We start from the raw sequence: 16,348 nt of genomic DNA, 5'->3' as shown, positions 1-16,348 counted from the left end.
TTTAAAAAAATAATTAATTGTGTAATAAGTGTATCATATAATTTTATGATAATTTAATTTAAATAAGAAATCTTTATAAATAAATAAAGATAAAAGGGTGGGAGTGGGAGAAGAAGTGTATTATGATAATGGGAGTGTGGAAGTTTTAGAGCTGTTTTTACTTATTCAGAGTGTGATGAAGACGCAGTTAATGAAAGTCGGCAGCCAAACTGAAATGCTCATTCATTCAACGGGGAAGGGAAAAGTAATTAGGCCATACTAAAAGTCATTATTGATGAGGTTAACACCAATTAAGAAAGTGGGACCCACATGGCCAGCAGCTCCCCAAAGGAGTGGGCCCCCACATTAGCAAAACCAGCTGTGAAGTTGTGATTCCATTCCCTCCCTCTGTTGTTTCTCTCTCTCTTCACTGTCCTTTCGTTGAATTTGTTCGTTGCCAAGATCTGGTTTTGCTGCTTCTCTCTCTCTCTCTCTCTCTCTCTCTCACAGACAGACACACATATACCCAAACATTCACATAGTCAATAGGGTCATCAAGAAAAAACTTAAAGAGGGCTTCAACTTCTCCTGTTACTTTGTCTTTTGGATATTTCTTTTTTGAGTTTCTAATTTTGTATATATGCTGAGACTACAAATTGACTCTCCTCTGAAGGGAAAAACAAGAGTATAATTGTGTGAGATCTGAGCAACTCCAATTCAGGTGAGTTTTCTGATAACTTGAATTTTCAAGTTCAGATTTTTGGTAGTGTAGGATTCTATGAACCCAAGAGCAAAGATTGGTTCTTTTCTTTAAATTCCTCTGTTTTTGACTTCTGGGAATTGTTCGTCTTGAAGCATGTTTTAGTCTTTGGAAGTTTGGAACTATGGAGAAATGCAGGTGAAAAATGACTTAGAATAGCATAAGTGATTGCTGTTACTTTCCATATATTGACAAGATGGAAATATGGTATTTTCAAGGAACTTGGGTGTTTTAGATTTGATTATTTGACACTTGTTCAGGGGTTTTAAGATAAGGATTCACATTTTAGTTATCTCTGTAATGTCCTCGAGCTATTTATACGTGTGCATATGATTATGTCTCATCGCAAAGCATAATAAAGATTGAACCTTTGAAATAATTATGGTATGTTTTGTTTTTGTTTTCTTTATTGGAGTACAGATAAGGACAAATTGAGGAATGATAAAAAGATGGGGAGGAAAGGAAGTTGGTTTTCTTCAGTAAAGAAGGCATTCAGCTCAGATTCTAAGGCAAAGAGAGCCAAGGTACATAAAGCTCATTGTAGTTCCTCGCCGTTTGCTGTAGTTTGATGATTGACTATTCGCAGTGCCATTGCCTTTTGTTTTGGTGCCTGTTTTCAGAAAGCGAAGAACAAATGGTTTGGGAAAGAAAAGCCATCCGTTTCCGAATCTCCAAAATGGGAGACCGTGGAAGAATCTCATCCTCACCCTCTTCCACCTCTGGAAGATGTAAAGTTGGCAGAAGTCGAGAACGAGCAGACAAAACAAGCTTACTCTGTTGCAGTTGCTACGGCTGTGGCTGCTGAAGCGGCAGTGGCGGCTGCTCAGGCTGCAGCAGAGGTAGTACGGATTACTACGGTTAGTCAATTTGCTGGGAAATCAAGGGACGAAGTCGCAGCAATTAAAATCCAAACTGCATTCCGTGGTTACCTGGTATGCTACCGTATGAATTTTCCATTTCTTTCTTTCTTGATGGAATTTGATTGTTGGTTAGTGGCATATATGGTGGTTGAAAAAGATGTGATGATAAAGTTCATACACATCATTATACACAATAGTCATAGTTTATGTCAATATTAGTACGGTAGTCTGAGATGAAAGCTGTTTCTTGAGATAGGCCAATGCGGCTTAATGATGTCTTTATTGTGTTTTTTCAAGACATCAAGGTTTAACTGTGGTACCACTCTTCGTTGCATAGTATTGCATGACAAGTCATGCTGCCATCTCTTTTGAAGCGAAATTGCAGAATGACATTGCCAATAAAGGAAGTGTATAATTTTAATAATTTTCAATTCTTACTGATACGCATTGTAATATAGTTTCACCTGTCACATGGCTATGACTTTATTCACTGAGGCTTTGACTGAAGTTCATTGTGAATGGTAATGATATATTGTTTTACTCGTTATCTCGTAATCTCATCTACACAGGTTGACTACTTCTAACTTTTTCATTTTGTTATTCTTTGGCTATTGCATGAGTTCTTTCCAAGGTCCAATAATGATTACTATGGGCTTCTTCCATGGCATTCGAAATTTCAGGCAAGGAGGGCATTGCGAGCTCTAAGAGGGCTTGTCAGACTGAAATCACTTGTGGATGGGCCAACTGTGAAACGCCAAACCGCAAATACTCTGAAATGCCTGCAGACTTTATCTCGTGTGCAGGCTCAGATTCAATCAAGAAGGATCAGGATGTCGGAGGAGAATCGGGCACTCCAGAGACAGCTCCTACAGAAACGTGCAAAAGAACTGGAGACTTTGAGAGTCAGTTCTTTCTCTATTGTCGTTACTTTCTTCATGAGCCCATTAAACAGCTTTATTTGAAGAATGATATCAATGCCATTCAATCTGCAAAGCATTAATGTTATTGGCACATTGCTTATATTCGTATCTGTGGCGTTATTCTGGCTGTTTGACCCTAGAGGCTTCAATATTTTTGCAGATGGGAGAGGAATGGGATGACAGTCTACAATCAAAAGAGCAAATAGAGGCGAATCTGCTGCATAAGTATGAAGCTGCAATGAGACGTGAAAGAGCACTGGCTTATTCATACACTCATCAGGTACTTCAATATCTCTCCAGCCACAATACACATGTTTCCAGCCTTCACAGGAGGGGAAGTCAAATTAGTCTGGTTTGAAAGGTTTTAAGTGTGATTTACCAAATCATTTCTTTGGTTTAAACTGATGCTATGCCGATGTGTGTAAACTGATGCTTGATATCATGATGATTTTCATTTTCACTTTGGTTTAATTGAACAGCAAACATGGAAGAAATCAGCAAAATCTACCAACTTATTGTTCATGGACCCGACGAATCCTCACTGGGGCTGGAGCTGGTTAGAACGATGGATGGCTGCTCGGTCATGGGAGTCTCAAAACACAGAAGACCATAAAGATCCAAACAGCGATCGTTTATCCTCCAAGAGTGCCGTGGGAACTGGTGGAGGAGAAATAACAAAGTCTTTTGCCCGTCATCAGCTAAACTCCGATACTCCTTCATCACCAGGCACTCAAAAGCCTTCAAGTCACCAGTCCCCCTCGACTCCTTCGAAAGCAGCTTCATCTGTGGCTGCCCGGAAATTAAAACCAGCAAGCCCCAGAGGAAGTGTGGTAAGTCAAGATGACGAGTCAAGGAGCATTTTCAGTGTACAATCGGAACGCAATAGGAGGCACAGCATTGCCAGTTCGTCGGTTAGAGACGACGAGAGCTTGGCAAGTTCTCCGTCCGTGCCTAGCTACATGGCACCAACTAAGTCGGCAAAAGCCAAGTCAAGGTTGCCAAGTCCATTAGGAATGGAGAATGGTAGTAATACACCAGAGAAGGGATCGATGGGGTCGGCCAAGAAACGACTTTCTTATCCCCCTTCACCTGCTAGGCCCCGGCGGCATTCTGGACCCCCAAAGATTGACAGTAGCGCCATCGTCAACAATGATTTGAATGGAACAGTCAACTGACGGACCATCTCTTTGCCATATAAAGCATGGCAATAAGCTGTCTGAATTCAATGGTGGAGGACAATAAAGGACATTGGTAAAGGGTTCATTTGATTTGTGAAGTTCTACTTTTTAAATTGATATATTTATTCTTTGCATTGAGGGTTTGTTGTGAGTTTATTTGTTTTGGTCATGAGTGATCCTTTTTTTTGCTATAGAAATTTGCATTCTTCCAATGTCGTCAGGATCTGATGTCATATCTGAGAACCAGTTTTGGATGGGCCAAACAGCTGTTGCGTTTGAGTGAATCTTGTGAAAATATTTCAGTTCTTATGTATATTGTTCTTGTTATTCTTTCCCAGATCTGATAAAGGATTTCATGCAGCTATCATCATCATTATCTATATTGAAGAATTATTACAAGAAGTTGAAATGCTACCAACAACTGATGATGAAACAGTTTGAATAAGATGATAGTAAATTGTTTCGTACGCATAGGCATGTATGGATATATGGGATATGGATAAGGTTTTATCATTCATCCTAACGTTGATGGCCATTGAAAAACAAGTATTTTTAAAATTGATTGGTTGTTCGTTATTCTGACAAACCAAATTTGTATTAATTTTTCGTCAAATAAATTTCAGAGTTCGAGCTCAATTTTCAAAAGAATAATAAATATATTCAAAAAACAAAATTATTTGAGCTCGTCCTATTTTGATTTAACTACAATTCATTTGAACTCAATTTAATTATTAATTAAATCAAATTCAAATTCGATTTTTCAAAGTTCAATAGTAATTCATATAAACTGGAATAATGATATGTTTGACTCGAGCGAACTTGATTACGAATATACTAAATTGTAGGTTTTTTCTAGGAGACACATTTAAACAAGTCGATGTTCTTTCAAATCTATATCTGTATCGTGTGATGTTTTGCTGAGTGCTAATTGTACTTAAAATTTTATATTATAGTTTTATTTAATTCCACTCTCCCACTCTCGTGTTGCAATATTTTATCTCCCTCTAAAACGGGCCAGGGAGACCACATTTTCGTTGTTGGGCCACGTGGCCCATCCGTAAATGGGCCTATGACTGAATTGGCAGGTCCAGTAGCTTCTCCGATTTCAAGCTCAATTTTTATATTGGGAAAAGTAGAAATATAAATAAGGTTTCGTAATTCCAGTTCTCTAAAATTCAAATGTCCCTCGCTTTTATTATTCTTCTTCTTCAGTCGCCACTAACACTGATTTCGACGCCGTATCTAGCCACCGAGTACTAGTTTCGCGCTGTTCGTCTTTACGCAGGGTTCATGTGGAAACATACATGCCAACTAAAAACAAATATGCGGCGGGATATCTCTGCCGATCTCGTCCTCCGCCTCAGCTGCATTGTTTTTTCAAATAGAATCGTGGAAATTTCTCATTATTGCATGCTATTCGGCTGTTGATACAATGTTGCTGTCGGCTACGTATCAAGGTGCTTTACTCATGTTGAAATATTTGCTTCATTATAATGTTTAATCCAGTCGATTGACTTATTATGTTGATTTTTATTGACAATGTCCATACTATATTGATCTATAGAGTGAAGCACTCGGAGATCACAAAAATGGGTGCAAGAAACATTGGTTGCACAAGCAAAGTCTGAGATTGCGTGCAGCAACAAAAGAGAAAGAAAATGAAGTTGAAAATAAAGGAAGACTCTCTCCAGCTATGAAATCTTTGTCTGAGCGTACAATAATCTGTACTTGGTAAGCCTTCTCTTACTCCTCCTAGTCAGCAGTATGGAAGATTTGATCTTGTTGTCGTTTTATCAACATATAAATGAATTGCTCAAAGACAATATAAATGAGTTGTGCATCCATGACGTACTTAGATATTGCGGGCTTTCTGAATATAATCATTTCAGTCAAATGTAGGAGTATACATTCACTTGTCTTATCAGCTAATTCATTCTCCCTTTTTCACTTACAGCTCATCTTAGTCATCTAATTTACATCTTCCAGGAAAACTCCAGAGGAGATTGTTAGACCTGAATTTGCATTTGCTCCTTATGGCAGTTTGCACCTTGACATTTTCTGCCTGTGTCTCCTTTTGTTTTCACATCTCACTTTTCAAAACTGATGTCTGCAAGATTTATGAGACGACCAACCACTCAGGTGATTAGAGAACCACTTCAATACTAGTTAATTCACAACTTGGTACTTTACGTAGTTGTTCTGTTGTTAATTTTTATCCTATAGCTCCTTAAATGGCTATTCAAGTTATTATCATTATGGGAAATGCTAATGTCATACAGGTAAATTACTACCTTTGAATTCTCTATTAACTGTATCTGTGAGTCTCATGAAGATCTTCTCACTGCATTATCTGGTCTACATCAGGAGAAGTGAACTTCAGAACTTTTTCCCCACCATATAATTGAATTTATTGTCTTGTGTAACTGGATAAGCTAATATTAGCGAAATGGTATGTCAGTTATGTTCGCGAGTGTTACTGTCATTTCTTATTTATACAATTTACTGTATAGATCTAAAATCAGCCAGTTGGAAAAGTGGCTCAAAGTTAGAAAAAAGTGTTTTGAGATGACCATAAATATGTACTACCCTTTTTCATTTGCTGGGCGTAGAACCATGCTGATGCTTTCCCTGGAACTTTCTCCAGGGATAAAGGATGAAAGAGGGATAAAGCATGAAAGAGGAAAGTCACAAGTAATAGCTATCTAGTTTGGAGACTGGAAACAAGGAAGAAACATTGTTTGCAGTTTAAGGGAGTAGCTCACCAGAATAAAGAAAAGAGAGTAGGTGCTATCAGAACTAAACAACAACCTTTTACTTGGATACATGTAGGTAGAGAACGGTTTTTAATCAAATCCATCCTTGCTGTTAGAAAGGATTTGCAGAACCCAGAAGAAAGTTGAGATCATTAAATTCCCTTGAACAAATGCATGATTATGTTGTTTCTACTATGTGAGTTAATTAAGGGACAGGAGAGAGGGACTACAGAAAAGGAAAAAACGGAACAGAAACATGGAAGAACTGTTGAAGGCTTTCTGCTAGTTATTTTTCACCAGAATTGTCTCAATATGTTGACAGATTGATGGTTGATTTCATGGATAGTGAAACGATAGCACCATTTTCTCCTACCTTAGCTGGCATATGACGTAAATGCATAGGCATGTCTTTGGATGAAACAGTCTGGCATACCTCTGAATTCTTCATTTATAAGTGGTGACATCTGCTCATGAATCTGCAAATCCACCCAAAGATAGTGTATAAGTAGAAGGATTTGGTAATAGTCTAAATGGAATAAATTCTTACTAAGATATTCATAGATAGATAAATATCATCAGCTATTTTTACTAGTATAGTAGTCACACTCAAAGCTACAACAAAGTAATGGTTGCATAGATTGTTGTTCTTATGACCAATTTTTGGCATCGATATTATTTATATTACTATTATAAAAATAAAATATACTGCAAACCTTACAGAAAACATATTGGGAAGGAGGATCCAACAGGTCCTCAACATGCCAACCGGGTAAAGTCTCCATTAAGTACTCTGCGATACTACTGGTTGAATCTGAAGCTTGTTGGCTCACAGGTTGGCTTGACTCATTATCCCTCCAAGTACTGGATGATGATTCTGAACAATTAGCAGGCTGACAATTAACTTCATTAGTTACTGAAATTTTGATCTCTGTTTCAGATTGTGATCCGCTGGAGGATGTAGCTGCTTCATATGAAGAAGCAGCTGCAGAGAGCTTGACTCCAGTTAGAAGAAACCTATTATGCTTTTTGGTATGTTCATTGGCTCTATGTATTGGAATGTCGCACTCTCTGCAAAGTAATGCCCTGTCTTCTTGACAAAACAGTAATGCTCGCCTTTCCTGCAAAAGTGTAAATGTTACGTGGTTAGAACATAGTCAAGTAAAATCGATAAGCTCACAATATATTAAGGACTACATGTACCCTATCCTTGCTATTGTTTGAAAATGAATTGAGGTGGTCATTTGATACAAGCTAACAATCGTCACCTGACAAATGTCACAGCTTGGGGATTCTTTAAATTGAGGATTAAGAAGAGAGAAACGGGGGTGCTTGCTGGCAAGCTTATTAGCATTGTGGACTCGACTGTCACAGTTCTGGCAGAGAGCAGCCTCATCTGCAGTGCAGAAAACAGATGCTTCTTCTTTTGCGCAAACATCACATTGAATCTTCATTCTTTCACCTGGTGAGTTCAATGTGTGCGTTAATGTGTTTAAACTTTTATGCTTTTCTACGTGCTTTATGTGTGTACTTTCATGTGCGTGTGTGAATATATATTAGGTCGATATCATTTTGCAGAGAGAGTATAAATAGATGGTTGGTAATGTGGTAAAATTGAATGAGGAAAGAGACGAACTTTTATGGGCATATGGGTAGGAAAGAAGGAACAGCTCAGCTATCAGAAGCTCATTTTTAACTGACTAAAAAGAAAGCTCTGGAAAGAATCCATGCAAATTGGCAATACTTTTCTCTATCTAGTTTGTCTTTCTTGTCTGTCTCATACTCATAGACAGACAGAGATAGAGAGAGATTGCTGCTATGCCAAAAATACCAGTCGGCTTTATGTAGAGAGAGAAACTATATACTTTCTATCCTAAATCTTTCACTCTCGACTTCGGTTGTCCTGAACTGGGATGGGGAGCATAGCTGTATGGGATAAGAGGCTTTATCTGTGCATTTATTGATCCGCGCACTCTCATCTTGGGTGCTACTCCATTTTGAATGAAATAATGTAAATGTAAAGCGTTTCTGTATGAGTAGGGGAATTCTAGAGTGTGCTCAGTCCATTAGACGCAACTTGCGCCGTATGTTTATCTAACACAGATGTGATGGGAAAATGCAAGGGTCCATTGAATCAAATTCACCGTAAAATTTTATCATTTTGAGGCAGTCATGGGCAACCAAAACCGGTTGCTTTCACCATTACTTTTGTCTTCTGAATTCTGATACAGTTTAAAGTCTCTCTGGGCTTATAGGCAACCTATTGTTTTACCTTCAACACCAAGTGGGATGGGAATTAATATTCCAACCAACCAACTTTGACACGATGAATGATTTGCCTATACGCACAACCTATGGCATCATTCAATTGTGTCCTGCCCAGAGGAGCAAGCTATTGTATTAGATGAGTCACTGATTTGCTTCCAGTTGGTAAACTTAAGACAGTATGTTTTGGCACATTTGCTGCACTATTTCACTGGAAATCTCACTTCCTTCTCATTAAAGCTGCGACTGCCTTTTGAACTTAACCAACAAAAGAGTTTGTCCAATCCTATGTTAACTTTTGCGTGGGAGACGTACACTTTTTTGCTTTCAGTACCATTTCTTCCCATATTATATTGAGAAAGTGCTTAAATTTGGGGCCAGAATTTCCTGATAGGTAGTTGTGTTCGCGTGTGAAGAGGACGATCTAGTATCACGTAAAAAGCAGATCGACAAACGATGCAGTGGGTTAGGGGTTCCAAACATTAACTTCAGATTTTCTTGTCGCTGCTTTATTTATTTGAAAGTGGGTTTGCCATGAACAGTTGGTATTTCTTAGCGAGCTAACTGGGATTGATAACATAGGCTCCATATTTTATTTCACTTACGATTTGATATTTAAATGCCACAAGCAGAAGGATTAAACTGGAATAATGAAATCTTCATATCTGTCTGCAGTCTCCATAGAGTACGTTTTCTTCAGAGTATCCTAGTGGATTATTGTATCCAAATAATTGTCACACCAAACTTGGATTATTGGTGCTTTTGCAATGAATTGATAGTCTGGGATCTTCCAATTTATAGACAATTATTAATTTATCATTTACTTGAGAAGTGAGAATTAGATGTGGTCTCCAACTAATATAACCCATTCAACTTGGAGGTCTTTTTTTCTTCTTAATAATTTTTCGGGTGAATGGAGATTTTTGTTTTAATTGATTTTTTTTTAAATGAGGTAAATTTGTAGTATGGATATTCTTTTTTCGAAAAAATATAATAGCACTCTTTTGGCGTTATGTTTTGTCAATGACTACTTTCCAACTAATTATTCCTTTTCTTCTCCTTCAATTTTTAAGCTTTTTTTTTTTTCCTTTCTCTCTCTCTCTCCAAGTATCATGTGTTATCCATTCTTCCACAAGTATGTGCTTTTTCTCTCTACTATTTATTTTAATTTTTTTAATTAAAGAATATGTTTACGCACACAGAACAAATGCCCCTCAAACCCCTAGTAATAATTATGATAATGTGGTTCATCTGTCTGCCCCTCCTATAATTCAAAGATTTCCCAGTGATATATAACATTTTTTTTGGTAGATAATGTTGGATTTGGAATTTTCAACTTGCGACTAAAATATTGAGGCTTATTCAAAAGTAACCTTTCGGCAAAAGATGTCATAATATCTAATAGAATTTAATTGCATCTTTTCAAATTCTATTAAAAATTTGATCAGGGCTTGGCATTTTATATTCAATGCTGGTAAGGTGGAAGCGGCTTCCACATCATTAGCTTACACATTGACTCATACGCACCTTCACAATAAATGGAAGAAGGAAGAACTTCTCGGAAATTGGGGAGGCACTAAATGACAAATTAGGGCTTTTCTCACACACAAAGGGATATGGATGATATCCAAAGAATCTGAGAACCCAAAAAAGAAAACATTGAGATTGTCCAAGTTGCTTTGCATGATGGTATAGATAAGGGAGGAATAATGCAGATATTTAGTATTAGAATATGAACAGTCCCAATGCTTGGCACAGCACATGGAAGAAGATTGTGGATCAAGACTCGACAGGGAAGTGTATATAGGCCATAAGCATGTACTAGAAAGTTGAAACCATGTGTTGTCTTCATGGTGGACCTATGGGATGGAACTGAGAGGTGCAACATATGGAAAGCGAAAATTCTTCCTTAAATTATATGAAAAATTCCACTCCAAATCACAAATTCACAATACTGACTCCTTGCCCTATAGACGTAGTGTGAACTAAATTCTATAAGTTGTTTGTTTTTAGTAAACTCGCCAATATCCACACAATTTTTTTTTGCGAGTATTGCGTTTATAAGTTTACGTTTGAATAAGCATAAAAATTTGTTTTACTTCTAAACAAAATAAAATTATACAATTCTAATATGTTTTAGGTTGTTGGTAAGTATCATGATAATACAAAGTGAATATATACTACTTAATGTCAATGAATCTCGTTTTCAATTCTATTTGATGCAAACTTTTCCTTCCTATTTTTGTTTGAAACTAACTGGACAATTTCTTTTATTTTTCTGTTATAATTCAATTTCTTAACGCACCAATTTCTAAAAAATTAGGTCTAGCATAGCCCAAGCGACAGTCTGCTGGGCTGCGGATTCTATATCATATTCTGGCCTGCCGGCTGCCAGCTTAGACAGATTTCATCAAGTGAAGAAGGCCCATTTTAGATTCACCTGCACCATTGCTCTAGTCTTTATCCAGAAAGTCGGGTTTCAAGAGAAGTCGTGATTGTTGTCTCACACGCCTTAGTCAGAATTGACGCTCAAGGGTCGGAGTGAGAACCGATAAGCAAAATCTCAGACTGGGGGCTGAAATCAAACTTAATATAATATGTTCTTCTGTGGCCCGCGCCATTTGTTGCTGCAAATTCTCTTCTTCTTTCTCTGCTAATCTTTTAGCAAAATTCTACTGAAAATGGATACTGGAATATGCTTCTTCCATTCAGCTTCACACGTTTACCCGGTAATTCTGTATGTGTGTGTGTTTTGTGTCTCTTTTGTTACGATGTATTCTCTTGTGAAGGTTTTGAAATTCTTGATATGCTTGTATACAAATAGCTAAACCTCGGCCATTACCGCGACTCTGAAAAATGAGACATGTTTAGTTTGGATGTATGTAATTACTTGGGCGGAACAAAGCATTGTTTTGGTTCTACTTTTCTGGAAGCGAGAACTGAATTTTTATTCTTTGTTCTGTATTCTAGCGTTTTCCGTATAGAACATGGAACAATGGGAAGCTTGGGGGAAGGAAATTTGCTTCACTGAATTTTGTTGGTTGGAAGCAGAGGTATTATTCTCTTCTTCTCTTTTTTGCCTTTTCCATATTGGGCGCGCGTATTCTTTATGGAGTTGAAAGATTGTACTAATCTTTGAAACTTGAATTTGTTTTAGTTTGATTGTATTGGCCGAGTTAAGTGATTGTTTTAGTTTGATGTATTAGTTGCTGTAACTACAAGTGATTCTGGAAAACATTTGTCCGAGTTGGTCCTCTTTTATTACTAGTGTGCAATGGCCTGCAAAGCCAGAGACTGCTATGCTTTTTACCAACATGAAACCCGAAAAGTATATGGTGATTGCTTAGAAGAATTTCTTTTATGAATTAAGAAATACTGAGGTATATTGAATAATTGGATTGTAAAGGGTAGCACTGGTGGTGGTAACTCAAGCTGAGCTCAACCGGCTCTAGCCAATTCATAGGTGTACTTGCTTCTCTACTTCTCTATGATTTTTCCTTGTATGTCTATTAGGTGGCAACTATGTACATTAACAATAAAAATGAGAATAATTGGGTGGTAACTTGGGCATGCCATTTCCTCTCCTTTATGATGCACATATAGATGTGCATTCTTCTGCACTGGTGTATGTAATTTAAATTGAATATCCTTATTTAAGTTTCTTAATGCTGAAAAAGGTGAACAACTCAATTTATGAGCAAATTAGTGTTGCTGAAAAATAATCAAAACTTGGAAGGTGTTGGTAGGTTCAGAACCATCTTTGTGTTGAATCAACATGACGACTTTGTTCTTCCAGATCTTGATATTCAAATGTTCCTATTTGGTAGATGGAGGTATTGATTATCACATTGCTTGCTTGGATTTAATAAACAGGAAAACTTTGATCTGTGCAGTCAATAAGGATGCTGAGAAATCATTCAAAAAGACTGTGGAAGTAGACAGACTCATAGATATGCTAAGGGATGCAGATGATAAAGAAGTAAGCATATTTGAGTTCCTTTCAGATCTTATCTATTTGCTGTTATGGCAAGTATATTGATGATTGGTTTTAATACTGTAATCTCTTGCAAACATTTATGTGTGCTGCGCCAAAACGGATCAAACTGATGTAGACCCGACAATCAAAATAATGTTTGTTGTTGTATGAAACTGCAAACCGATATGCCAGTCTCAAACTTTTAAAAGGAGAAGCATGTTACTGTAACTGGATCTTTCTGTTAGAGTTTTATTTGGTATTTGTAAGTGTTTTTCCGGTAAGTTGCAGGCACTGTTAGCTTATAATGAGTACGACTTTAAAATCTGCTTTTACTGACACTTTAAAGCTTGAAACATATAGCATATACATCTTGAAAAGGTTGCTTCCGTTATTGATATTATATATATCACATATAAATTCCCTGCTTTCCTTACATTTTGTACATCAAAGTTTTCTCGTTATTTGTTCTGTTTATTTGATCTTATCTTTCTCGCCATTTATCCATACCTCCATGTCTCTGTTCCTTTCCCCATAAGTCGATTTTGTTCCTTTATCTCAACTATGTGGAAAAGTTGCTTCTAACTTTTCATAATTTTCTTCTACTGGAACAGCTTCATCAACTTGTTGTGGAGAATGTTCTTGCTTTCAATGAGGGTTTCTGGATACGGCTTGCAGCTAGAACAGAAACATGCAAATCTGAGGACGATAAAGCATGATCTTGGACTCAGCCAAGTTTTATGTACATATAAGTCTAAGCTTTGACTTTGTATCATTCCTAAATAAGCTTGCTTTTCCTTCTCTTACAGAAAGACTATGAAGAATTGGCTGCATTATTGATGAGTGTGGTGGATCGTCTTGTCCACAAGACTAATGTATTGGAAATACTTTCGCTTCTTCAGATTTATATGCATGCACTCTTCAGCATAACTTTTGGAAGGTTCTTATGAAGCATTCTTGAAATGTCAACTTACAAATTATTACTTGGTTCATTGCTTGCATGGTTCTTTAATTCTTCAGGAAAAAATAGAGTCAGCTACAGATGTGCTTAAGGCAATTTTGAAACCTGTGGTTAACGAAGAAGAAGAGATTGAATGGCCTCCTAGAGACCCTGAGGCTCTCGCTCTCATGCAAAAAGTATGTTTTCTGTGCCTGAACTTAATTTGATCATTACATTTGACTTTTATAAGATGCTCTTGGAAGTGATTGTATGTTGCTTGGCTCTGCTCCCCCATTACCCATTGTCTTTTTTATTTGAAAGTCCATCCTTTCTGTTTCTTAACCTATATGCCAGGTTAATAGTATGTAGGTCTCTTTTTGCCTCGTGACATGGCCTTCCTCTGTGCCAAAAATGTAGATTTTATCATACTTCTCATCTTGGAATAATTTTGTAAATGGGTTGACTAGCTTCTCTCTGTTTCTTTATGTAGTACTTGAGAGTTCATTTATTGGTCATGTATATCTATCTTGGCACTTGTAGGAGTTAAACCAAAGAGAGCAAGAAGGTCATCTTGATGAGGGCTTCCTTGCGGAAGTTAACGCACAGCTACGGCAAGTAAGTTTGCTATCACATTGTTCTTTTCTGTAAAATGTTCATAAACTTTGTCAGGCCTGATATCGCCTTTGATGCTATGCTGATCTAGTTTTCCTTAGTTTGGTTAGTTATTCTTACGGTTACAAATCCATGTGTTGATTTTTGACTAGCACCCTGGAAACTTTTTAAATAATGATGCCAAGTTTTTGGTCCATGAGCAGATATACAAATGTTACCATCAAGCTGGTTCTTGCTTGAAGCTAAGCAAGTAGTGTTACTGTATGTGCAGGCAAAAGAAGATGGTGATAAGCCGGGGCTCGAAGCTATGTTGCAAAAGGTCTTGCAACTGTATGCTTCCAGAGTTCTCTCCAAACGTAGTTATGCCAAGAAAGGTGTTGCTATGTATATTTATTCTTATAACATCAGTATTTACATCAATATCATCATTGTGAGCTATAACTGTCTTTTGTACATTTCTTTTGTACTTCTGTGCAAACAAAGTGTTGCTTGTCTATTCTTGTACACAGCATGAATGATATAGTTGGAGCTATTAACTGATCCTCTATTGTTGTTTTTGGGTAGGGAACGAAATACTGAAAGCCGAGCAGTTTCTTGAGACCTTAATCCAAGGTATGTCCTCATCTGTGAGTACACGGAACTTGAGAATGGGAACTTAATTTCTAGCTTAAAGATCCACATATTCCATTTTATGAAATGATTGTACATTTTCTTTGGGTTTCTTCTAGAAAGACAGTGATCAGGGAAATTTCTTCAGAAACAAAAACTATGGAGAATTTAGGCAGCACGTCAGATATAAAACGTGCTGCAATTTTGCTTATGATTCCTGAATTTAAGAATGTTCATTAAACCACTATTAATCACATAAGCATTTACTTTGCATGCCAATTCAGATCTTCATCTTACTATGGTGTCAGCAAATTTTAGGACTTTCCTTCTATGTACCCATTCAGAAAATGACAAAATATAAACATCGCTAAACGTACACCATTTGAAAAATTTGTTAAATATCTTCCTCATTTGTCTTTTTCTTTCTTCACTATATCAATATTTGAGAAGAATGTTATAACGAGTAGTTGACGGCTCTATGTCAGCTCCGGAAGCAGAATGGAATAAGCTCTTAATCAATGGTCTGACTGTTGGTAAAGGGGATATTTCACCTGAAGAATTATATGCTGTTGTAAAGAAACGAATCGAGCGGACACTGATTAGAACAGTAAGTATCCGTCTCAAGAATTATGGCTATTCTTACTAAGTTAAAATTTTAAAATTCTCAGCTTCTCACCACAATCTGCAACCCCACACCCAAATCCCAACCTAGGAGGGTGGATCATATCAGCAGCGCATTCTTACTGAGTACCTAAAAGGCATCCAAGCAAGAGGTGAGGAGATTGTGGGTGTACTCCAAGGTGGGACTCGGTAGGTTTTCTTCCGATACAGGAGACAGCAAAATAGCTCTTCTGAACATCTGAGTTCACAAGGTCTCAAAGTTCTGCAACTGAGAAAAACAAAATTGTGCAAAAAGTCTCTGAATGCGTATTGCACGTCGGCAAGCAAACTGATCGAGGATATCAAATAGCCATAGCCTATATACTTGCAACCTTCATACATCTTTTTCTTACGTTATTTCCCTCAGATGGGGAGCATTTTTTTGCATGAATCTTGATTGATCTTGTAGAGGGTGTTATCATGGCGACATACATGGAAGTAATGTCCGAGTTACATTGATTTAGTGAATTAGTAGCTCTGAAACATCCGAGTGTATATTGTATAGAGTGATGTTGAATGACTCTTGTGTTCGCCCTTTTGTTGATTTGTTTCCTAGCTAAATGCCAAATGTGAGTGTCTTTGAAGTAAAATTATCTTTTGCCACAAATTGACATCCAGAAAAATTTTTAGACCCCCTTTTATTTTTAATTTTAGGTGGATCCTACCTCCATGTTTCTGCAGTTTTACTAATATTATGGTTATGTTTAAAACTATGGCGTGACGTGCAGTATTGACTTTTTCTATTATTAACTATTTAAGTATGAATATTGATAGATAGTATTTCTGCTATCACTTTATTAAGTAGGACAGATAATGATACATTAACGGCTGTGATGAGCTAA

At 37.1% G+C, this 16,348-nt stretch overlaps 3 protein-coding genes across 4 annotated transcripts; 2 read left to right on the top strand and 1 right to left on the bottom strand.

Moving 5' to 3' along the window:
- LOC105169686 (protein IQ-DOMAIN 1) lies at nucleotides 401-4,027 on the top strand. The gene is made up of 6 exons (XM_011090165.2): nucleotides 401-700; nucleotides 1,160-1,263; nucleotides 1,360-1,671; nucleotides 2,280-2,501; nucleotides 2,680-2,799; nucleotides 2,999-4,027. Exons 2-6 carry the CDS (start codon nucleotides 1,189-1,191, stop codon nucleotides 3,692-3,694), a joined length of 1,425 nt encoding a protein of 474 aa, XP_011088467.1. The 5' UTR covers nucleotides 401-700; nucleotides 1,160-1,188; the 3' UTR covers nucleotides 3,695-4,027.
- LOC105169685 (B-box zinc finger protein 20) lies at nucleotides 6,202-8,563 on the bottom strand. Its single transcript, XM_011090164.2, has 3 exons — nucleotides 7,716-8,563; nucleotides 7,169-7,568; nucleotides 6,202-6,926 (listed from the first exon to the last, which is right to left on the bottom strand). Exons 1-3 carry the CDS (start codon nucleotides 7,899-7,901, stop codon nucleotides 6,919-6,921), a joined length of 594 nt encoding a protein of 197 aa, XP_011088466.1. The 5' UTR covers nucleotides 7,902-8,563; the 3' UTR covers nucleotides 6,202-6,918.
- On the top strand, nucleotides 11,201-16,044 carry LOC105169684. Of its 2 annotated transcripts, XM_011090161.2 has the most exons (11): nucleotides 11,226-11,441; nucleotides 11,683-11,765; nucleotides 12,586-12,691; nucleotides 13,300-13,398; nucleotides 13,495-13,560; nucleotides 13,706-13,822; nucleotides 14,166-14,240; nucleotides 14,509-14,611; nucleotides 14,802-14,849; nucleotides 15,332-15,453; nucleotides 15,559-16,044. In XM_011090161.2, the coding sequence occupies exons 1-11, from the start codon at nucleotides 11,394-11,396 to the stop codon at nucleotides 15,658-15,660; spliced, it is 969 nt and encodes a 322-aa protein (XP_011088463.1). In that variant the 5' UTR covers nucleotides 11,226-11,393; the 3' UTR covers nucleotides 15,661-16,044. The 2 variants fall into 2 exon arrangements, with proteins under 2 accessions (XP_011088464.1, XP_011088463.1); XM_011090162.2 differs by lacking the exon at nucleotides 15,332-15,453 and having other exon boundaries at nucleotides 11,201-11,441; nucleotides 15,515-15,647.

The sequence above is a fragment of the Sesamum indicum genome, linkage group LG8 (genome assembly GCF_000512975.1).
Source record: "Sesamum indicum cultivar Zhongzhi No. 13 linkage group LG8, S_indicum_v1.0, whole genome shotgun sequence".
Taxonomy (NCBI): domain Eukaryota; kingdom Viridiplantae; phylum Streptophyta; class Magnoliopsida; order Lamiales; family Pedaliaceae; genus Sesamum; species Sesamum indicum.
Note: the sequence above shows the minus strand (reverse complement) of the source record. Positions and strands in the feature narration are given on the sequence as shown.

What these genes read in the sequence shown, in the direction of transcription:
- LOC105169684 (XM_011090161.2), top strand. Translation starts at nt 11,394, where the DNA reads ATGGATACTGGAATATGCTTCTTCCATTCAGCTTCACACGTTTACCCG. An exon ending in GGGATGCAGATGATAAAGAA is followed by an intron (nt 12,692 to 13,299) that starts GTAAGCATATTT and finishes CTACTGGAACAG; the next exon opens with CTTCATCAACTTGTTGTGGA. An exon ending in AGCGGACACTGATTAGAACA is followed by an intron (nt 15,454 to 15,558) that starts GTAAGTATCCGT and finishes ATCCCAACCTAG; the next exon opens with GAGGGTGGATCATATCAGCA.
- LOC105169685 (XM_011090164.2), bottom strand. Translation starts at nt 7,901, where the DNA reads ATGAAGATTCAATGTGATGTTTGCGCAAAAGAAGAAGCATCTGTTTTC. An exon ending in CAAGCTGTGACATTTGTCAG is followed by an intron (nt 7,569 to 7,715) that starts GTGACGATTGTT and finishes ACACTTTTGCAG; the next exon opens with GAAAGGCGAGCATTACTGTT.
- LOC105169686 (XM_011090165.2), top strand. Translation starts at nt 1,189, where the DNA reads ATGGGGAGGAAAGGAAGTTGGTTTTCTTCAGTAAAGAAGGCATTCAGC. An exon ending in CTGCATTCCGTGGTTACCTG is followed by an intron (nt 1,672 to 2,279) that starts GTATGCTACCGT and finishes TCGAAATTTCAG; the next exon opens with GCAAGGAGGGCATTGCGAGC. An exon ending in CTTATTCATACACTCATCAG is followed by an intron (nt 2,800 to 2,998) that starts GTACTTCAATAT and finishes TTAATTGAACAG; the next exon opens with CAAACATGGAAGAAATCAGC.